Raw genomic sequence first — 7,810 nt, 5'->3', positions numbered from 1 at the left:
AGAGAGAGAGAGAGATAGACAGATAGACAGATAGATAGATAGATAGATAGAGGGGTAAAAAAAGAAGAGAAAAGACAGAAGGCAAGCCGGTAAGACAGAGGATGAAAGAAGGGACGTTAAGCTAAAAGCTGCAGCAGGCTGAACACAGAGAGATTAAGATTATATTAAGAGGAACTCTGCTTCCTCCATTAAAGGGTTACAGATCAAATGAGACAACAACTGTTCACGTCCATCTCCCAATCACAAAACAGACAAAGAGGAAAAGAAGCACAGAGAGAAAAGCAGCAGGACCTCCTCCTCCTCCTCCTCCTCCTCCTCCTCCTCACTGCTCACCTCAAACGGGGGCCCCCGGGGCCCAGCGGAGGGGTCCTGCTCGGGACAGATACCGCCCGGCGGAGGCCTCTTCATCCTGTCTGCCATCACAGCCAGGCCGTCCCCTATCCGGTAGGACGGCTCCCAGTAGAAGTCCTGCATCTTGACGTTGGGGTACTTGATCTTCTTGTCCATGCTGGGGGGCTGCAGCTGGTGCTCGTACAGTTTGAGGGGGTCCTGAGCCGCCATGTAGAAGGCCTGCTGCTGCTGCTGAGGCTGCTTCATGGACATCTGCATGGGAGACATCTTCTGCAGGGCAGCCTGAGCCTGGTTCCACATCTGCGCCGGCTGATCCTGGACCTGCATGTACTGCTGAGACCGGACACACAAAGACAGTGAACGTCTCATCGGAGGCGGCGTGCAGGGCGGCGTGCAGCACGTTCTTCATGTTTAATAGCAGTTTTACACCCTTCACACGCTCAATAAACACTGTTAAAGAGACAATCGGCTGATATTCTGGATGTTCTTCAGACTGACAGTGAATGTTAACACAAACACTGTAGTTTACTCATGGGAAGGAAGCTGCTGAAGCTTTTTTTAGGGTTCTCACTCTTTAAGAAAACCTCTCTCTTTCCATTGAGGCTCCACATTAGCTTGGTTTGGCGGCCTACAGTTTCCCTTAACTCCAACACTAATTTAGCCACAGCCCATAAATAACTTCAATCGGTTCTACATCAAGCAGAACTGATGTTTCACAGGAAAGTCATCTCCTAACCTGAATACAAGACGGCAGAGGTAGAACGAGTTGGACAATTAATCATCAACTAATGTAGATGTTCTCACTGACGGCTGTATGAGCGGACAGACTCCGTGTTGACGGACAGGACGTGGGTGCTGTGTGGACTTTAGCGCCCTGGGTTCTGCCTCTCAGGCTTCAGACAGACTACTGACCTGCTGCAGTCCCGGGTGGTGAGGCGGACTCTTCCCCATCCCGACCTGCTGCACCGGCTTGGTGGGAGACTGCTGCTGCTGGCTCATGGCCTGCACCTGCAGCTGGACCGACTGTTGCAAGGCCTGCTGGGAGGGCGGCTGGTTCTGTGGCTGCTGACCCTGCGAGGGCCCCTGGCCCGTGGATCCCGGCCCCTGACCCGGACCGGGACCGGAGGGCCTCTGCTGACTGTAGGGAATGTGGGACTGCTTCCCGGCCTGAGAGCCGGCCTGGGAGTGGACGCCCGGCTGGAGGAAGGGTCCGGGGACGGACACGCCGGTGGAGAAAGTGAAGCCCGGATTCACCTGAAGCCCCGGAAACGCCACCGGGGGAGGGATCACGTAGGCGGAGGGGGGGAAACCTGCCGGGGAACCGATCAGGAGCAGAATTAAAACAGACTGTACCTCACTTAGAAATGATTCATTATGTGGCTGCTTCCTCCTTATGTCTGACACATGAACAGTTCCCATCAGGTCCTACTCTAACTTCTCTTTCACTCACTCTAATTCAAAGTTATAGAAATATCAGATATATATATATATATATATATATATATATTTAATGACCCGTTTAATTGTTGTTATTTATTTAAATTATACAAATGTATTTAATTTAGGTTCTTTTGGGTAACTGTCCCTGACTCATCAGTTTATCTAAACCTTTAGCAGTAATAGTAACTGTATAACTGTATTTTGGGATAACCCACTGAGGTTGTGTGAAGTCTTCCAGGACGCGTGGGAACCCTCAAACTACTGAGCAGATTAAAGAGTCCTAAAAGGTTCAGCTGTATTTCACTGTCTTCTAAAGATGATAAAACATTTTACATAGAGGAATTTAAAGACAACTTTACTACGGCTGCAGGATCATTATCAGACAATAATGAGACATTTATATTATTAGAAATTGTCCCCATAAAATAAATGACAGCGGATGAATAATAATAATAATCATCATTTTTTAGAATTCTTCTGCAAATGACCGATAAGTTATAATATAGGTTCTATTATTTCTTATTGTATCAGCTGGAAGAAAATCTCCAACTATGACCGGTCTGACGGCGGTATCATCAGAGCCATGTGTGACTGAAACCTCATCATTTGTGGGTGTAGGTAAAGGTGAGCGCTTTATACGGTGAATGACGCCGAGCACTCGTACCGGGTCTGCTGGGCAGTGGTGGGAAGGCTCCAGGATGATGGATGGGGATGAACTGGGAGGAGCAGGTGGTTTGAGTTTGAGTGACAGGAGTCTTCTTCGCCTCAGAGACCGGAGTCTTCCTCAGCTCCGTCTGCGCCTTCACCTGAGCGACAGAAAACAACGACAGCGGTTCAACGCGAGTCCTCGTTACAATATTCTGACTGTCAGCGATGAGGTCCGATGTCTGCACCTGTTTTCCAGCATCGCTGCTTTTCTCGTGTCCGGCTTTCTTCAGCTCACTCTTCCTCTTCCCGTCCCTCTTCAGCTCTCCTTTCCCAGCAGCCCCGTTGCCTTTGGCAAAGTCCCGGCGCTCCTTGCCGCTGTCCTTCAGGTGGTGGTTGCGTGTAGGCTCGCGGCTCTGCTCGCGGGGTTTGATGTTCTCCTTGAAGGTGACGACGGGTCGGTCGCTGCCGTCGGGCCACGAGCTCTGCGTCTTCCCCGCCGACAGCACCGACTTCAGGCCGGAGTTCCCGCCGTCGTTGGCCGTCTGCTCGCCGTTGGACGACTCCTGCAGCACCGGCGCCTCCTTCTCCTGCGGCTCCTCGATGGCCTGCTCTGGAATGTCGGTGATGAAGACGAGGAGGCCGTCCTCGCTCACTCTGCACTGAATCAGCCTGCGGAGAGGAGACAGAGATCATGTACCGATGTCCTCTGAAGAGACTCCGAGTTCTCCACACTGATATACATGTATTCCACAGCTCGGATGTTTCACCGGGGACATTATAACACCACACAGTAACATTACAGACGTCCAGTGTTTGTACTCGACTGCACAAAGTTAGTTAGTATATACGGTTGTTTTCTACTGCTGCAGAGGCCGAGGGACGCAGTGACAGCAGACACTCACCCCGGCTGGTTGTCGGCCACCCATTTGCCCAGACTGATGAGTCTCTGATGCCGAGTGTGGACCGGTAAGCCGTCCCTGTCCACCAGGATGCCCTGATGACCTTTAGTGAAATCCAGGGACCTGAAACACCAACAGACGTTAAAGCATGGAAACCTTGTGACTGACTGAGCAGCTGAACATTTATCCCAGCACTGAATGAAGGAGTGCCGTACCTCAGAGCGGGCCGGAGCGCCAAGAAACCCTGCAACTCAAACTCCTCTGGCAGGGGCGTCGCTGAAGAGAAAATAAACACACCTTCAGCTTGAAAACACACAAACACACACAGGAACGCTGAAGGATTTTGGAATTGAAAACTAATAAATGGTTAACGTGGCAGTGGTTTGATGTGTTCAGTAACAACGCAGCCTGCAGGTTTGTGTAGGAGCTTGGTGAGTTAAACAGAGACACATCTCAGCTGAGCAGACAGTCTACACACTGCTGACTAGTTTGTGAAAATACTGCTGGATGGAAACAATGACCCATCAATTCCCCTTTCAATATACAGATGTATAATCAATGCTCTATTTATGATATAAAACACAGCTTTGTATGACGGTTTGCTGAATATATTGTGCTGTATGTTCCCATTCCTTAGAGAGGTTGTGCTTACATCCTTCCAATTGAAAAACTAAAGAATCACCCAAATATGTTGTTAATCATTCAACTGCAGCTCCGATATAACCGATAACCCCTGACGACCGTCCCTCACTCGTGCTCATCTGTTTGCTGTTAGCGAGGCAGCTTCAGTTTGTCAGGAGCAGATTAAAAGGTGAGGAACTCGTTGTGACCCACTCCTGTCTGTCCTGTTTTCCACTCATATTCACTGTCACTGTGTTCCACTCAGCAGCAGCTCAGTCACATGCGACACCTAGTGGTCAAATTCAGTATTAGCAGTTTGGCTCAATAGCAGAGCGATTTGAAAACTTTGACCCGACTTCTGAGAACTAAAAGATTCAGATAGTCTGAGAACATCTGTAAAAGTCTAACCATTAAAGCTCTTCCCCCTAAAACTGCCCAGCTGCCACCCTCTGATCACAACAGCCCAAAGGTGATCTTCTTAACAACGGCACTAAGGAGAAGAACGCCGCCGTGTCTGGGAGGTTGAATCTCTCATCCTTTTCAAACTCACTGGCTGCTGGGAGCTTTGATAAAGACAGCGTAATGTTGAGGGGTAGTAATCAGAGTCAGTGTGGACTGAAGGAGGAAACATGTGCAGACACGTGAAAAGCTTCCTGGGAAATTAAAAGTGTCCCTGAGACGCTGCAGGACAGACGTCCACATGCAGAGCAGCTTTTATTCTGAAGGAACGCTGTGATAACAAACAACAGAATCATTTGTTCCACTATTCTGAAAACCTGAAGAGATCAGAGCTCATATTGATCACTGAACTAAATAAAGAACCAACGTCCTACCTGAGGAACAGGACACGTCGTCCTCTTTGGGCTGGAAACTGTTGAGGATGGAGACCAGCCAGGGCCAGACACTGAGGGACAGGAAGACCAGTTCCTCAAACACACTTTAAACAACAGCAGAACTGACAGAAAAAGACAAGAGAAGAAGAACTTACTGCTGCCTCTTATCCACAGCGGCCTCGTGGAAGACGCTGGGTCTCAGTTTGAGCCAGTCCAGAGAAACCTTAATGGCCGGCAGAGGACACTCCCCCATGATCTCCTCCCCTCGGTTCTTGTTGAGCAGAGCGCGGCTGCACATGACGCCCAGGAAGGACACTGAGGAGGACAGGAAGTCACACAACCAACAGCCGACCATCAGTGAACCGCCGTTCACACACATTCATATTAGTTGACTGCTGCAGACTGATAACCCTGTTGGTATGCCATCATTGACACAAGACACACTTTGTTATCAGCTCACAAATACAGACAATCCTTTTATGTCAAACCTGGAAAAACTTGTTCACACTTTTATTTCCAGCAACTACTAGTGCAATGGTCCTTTAACGGAGCTTCCTAAGAAGACTGAAAGCTTCATCTTATTCGAGATGCAGTTCATTAAAGAAGTGCAACTCCAACATTGAACCGTGATGTGAGATAGTGGGTTTAAATGTGTGAAAGATACTTGGTTGAGCTGCTTATTCAAAGTGAAGTGAACCGTTGGTTCTTACTGAAGAGTCCGAGCAGCTGGAACCAGCTGATCTGCTGCTCGCTGCTGTAGCTCTGCTCGCCGCCGTCGGCCGTCAGGTCTCTGAGGTGGTGCAGCTCAAACAGGTTGATGACGGTGATGTGGACCAGCTGCTGAGAGCTGAAGGCTTTCTGCAAGATCAGCCTCTGCACACACACACACACACACACACAGTCAGCTGTCACATGATGCAGGCTTTAGAAATCGTTGAGTCTGCAAAGTGTCATTTTGTTTTACCTGAAACTGCTCCTCCAGTTTCTCCCTGAGAGCGTCCAGTTTGTCCAGACTCTTGCTCAGGTAGACGTGACCGTGGAACTTGATGAAGGCCCTGATGAAATCCGACACGCTCCACTTGGTTTTCACCTCATCGCGGCTGCAGACACACAGACGGAGGATTTTATACAGAAGAAAAACATCTGAGTCACTCAACTGTTGATGGATTATTGTAGAAGCTGTTTCCTGTGGGGGGCGTTACCTCTCCAGAGCCTTGGACAGGGCCTTCTGCAGGTTGGTGGAGGCTGCTGGGAAGGGGAACTTCACTGCGATGCTGCGGCAGTAGTAGAAGATGGTGGTGAGGTGGTCTCCTTTAGACGAGGCCAGGATGGCCAGCTGGTTGTACGGCTGACCTGCAGGGGGCGCAGAAGAGCATCACACCACGAACACAGGAGAAACTACAAACATGGCTGCTCTAATCTCAGTGTCAAAAACAATAACAAGATGAAGCGTTCCTCACTCTCTGGGTTTGCCTGGAAGTTTTAACGACGAGAGGCAAACAGGAAGCGCAGCTTTACTCTAGGCTCTTGTTATATTTTTATTTTGACTTTACTATACATACATTTCTATTTTTTATATTTAGATATTGTAATATGAGTATTATTTCCATTCTTTAACACTACGAGTGCCTTGAACGATCCCCTCTGGGAAGTATTTCTGATTACCTGGATAAAATGACTTCAGTGACACAGCATGAGGAAAACTTACTGATTATTTTTATTATTATTGTTTCTTCACTGAAAGAAGAACGAATAACGGCACAAAGACTTTTCTCTCTTCTCCCGACCGGCTTCAGTTACTGTCTGACTGCGTTATATTGTTCATTGATCAGACTGAAGCTCGTCCAATCTCCAGCTATGATTTGAACGTGCCTGACTCACCGTTGGATGGGACCAGCTGAGCTGCGTGTCGGTAGTAGGACTCCGCCTGGCTGGTCTGGTTACGGTAACGCGCTGAAAGACAGAAAGGAGGATGAAATAAAGTGCGGCGGCAGATCTCCCTCCACCGCCGGCTCTGGGGTCGAACCGTTGTCTCACCTATGTCTCCGAGGTGGACGAGGCAGTGCTGGCAGATGTAGGAGCAGGAGCTGGGCTGCGGGGTGACGATGGCGCCGGTGTTGCTCTGTTTATTGCTGATGATGCCGAGCTGAGACGACTTGACGCGACACGGCAGGTCCACGTTGAACACGGTGCACAGCTCCTGCAGCAACTGGAGACAACAGAGAGTTCACATCGTTAACCAGAATAAGCTCCATGTTCCACTGTAGAGCACCACACTGAATTATGAACCACTGATCCATACAGGTTGATTATCAGGAAACTCTAAATTACCATCAAGAACACCTGAGAACACCTGAAACAGGACTTCCTGTCCCTGTTGGACTGACACTGGAGGACGCTGAGTCTCACCTGTGTGTAGAACCCGCTGGCGGCCTCCAGAAACAGCGACAGGTTGGCCTGGACCTCGCTGCGGTTGGGGTTGGCCCGGTTCTTGGCCTGGCTCTGCAGCGTGGTGATCTGGTTCTTAAAAGCATGGTTCCACCTGCAGGAGGACAGAGAGGAAACGGCGTCAGCACCGAGGACTCATTCTATACGGGGTTCTTTAGTTCTTCTATCTCTGACAGCGAGCCGGGGGGGCAGCTTACAGGTCTTGCTCCACCTTCTTGTCCAGGGCGTACTCCAGGTCGGTCACCAGCATCTTCTGGTACAGGTCCTGCAGGGCCTGTCGAGATGTCCACACCTCTGCCGCCCCGAGCTTCGAATCTAACACACACAACAACAGTTATTGTCAGTAGTGAAGCTCCTTCAGCACTCGTGTATCTGCTTTATCTGGAGTATGAGACTGTGTGACCAACGTGCAGTTCACTTTTCTCCACTGGCTCCAAAAGATAGATCTATATTTTATAATCAGCATCAGCCACTGAAAAACAACCACTACAACAATCCAAAAATGAAATTCACAATGACAGAAGATCCTGATTATTGGATTCATTATTGTCAACAGTTTGAATAATCGTG

General features: G+C 49.2%; 1 protein-coding gene across 1 annotated transcript in view; it reads right to left on the bottom strand.

Moving 5' to 3' along the window:
* Positions 1–7,557, bottom strand: part of smg7 (SMG7 nonsense mediated mRNA decay factor) — a 13,556-nt gene extending 5,999 nt beyond the window's left edge. Inside the window, 15 exon segments of the mRNA XM_035670468.1 lie at positions 334–681; positions 1,264–1,661; positions 2,456–2,597; positions 2,685–3,108; positions 3,342–3,461; positions 3,554–3,614; positions 4,793–4,863; positions 4,948–5,107; positions 5,503–5,665; positions 5,757–5,892; positions 5,995–6,145; positions 6,674–6,745; positions 6,830–7,001; positions 7,202–7,334; positions 7,438–7,557. Of these exon segments, the coding sequence (XP_035526361.1) occupies positions 334–681; positions 1,264–1,661; positions 2,456–2,597; positions 2,685–3,108; positions 3,342–3,461; positions 3,554–3,614; positions 4,793–4,863; positions 4,948–5,107; positions 5,503–5,665; positions 5,757–5,892; positions 5,995–6,145; positions 6,674–6,745; positions 6,830–7,001; positions 7,202–7,334; positions 7,438–7,490 (2,604 nt within the window). The 5' untranslated portion in view covers positions 7,491–7,557.
* Between the last annotated feature and the right edge of the window lie 253 nt (positions 7,558–7,810).

The sequence above is a fragment of the Morone saxatilis genome, unplaced genomic scaffold (assembly GCF_004916995.1).
Source record: "Morone saxatilis isolate NCDOM2014 unplaced genomic scaffold, NCSU_SB_2.0 Contig23, whole genome shotgun sequence".
NCBI classification, from domain to species: domain Eukaryota; kingdom Metazoa; phylum Chordata; class Actinopteri; family Moronidae; genus Morone; species Morone saxatilis.
The sequence above is the reverse complement of the archived record's forward strand: the minus strand, read 5'-3'. Positions and strand labels throughout refer to the sequence as shown.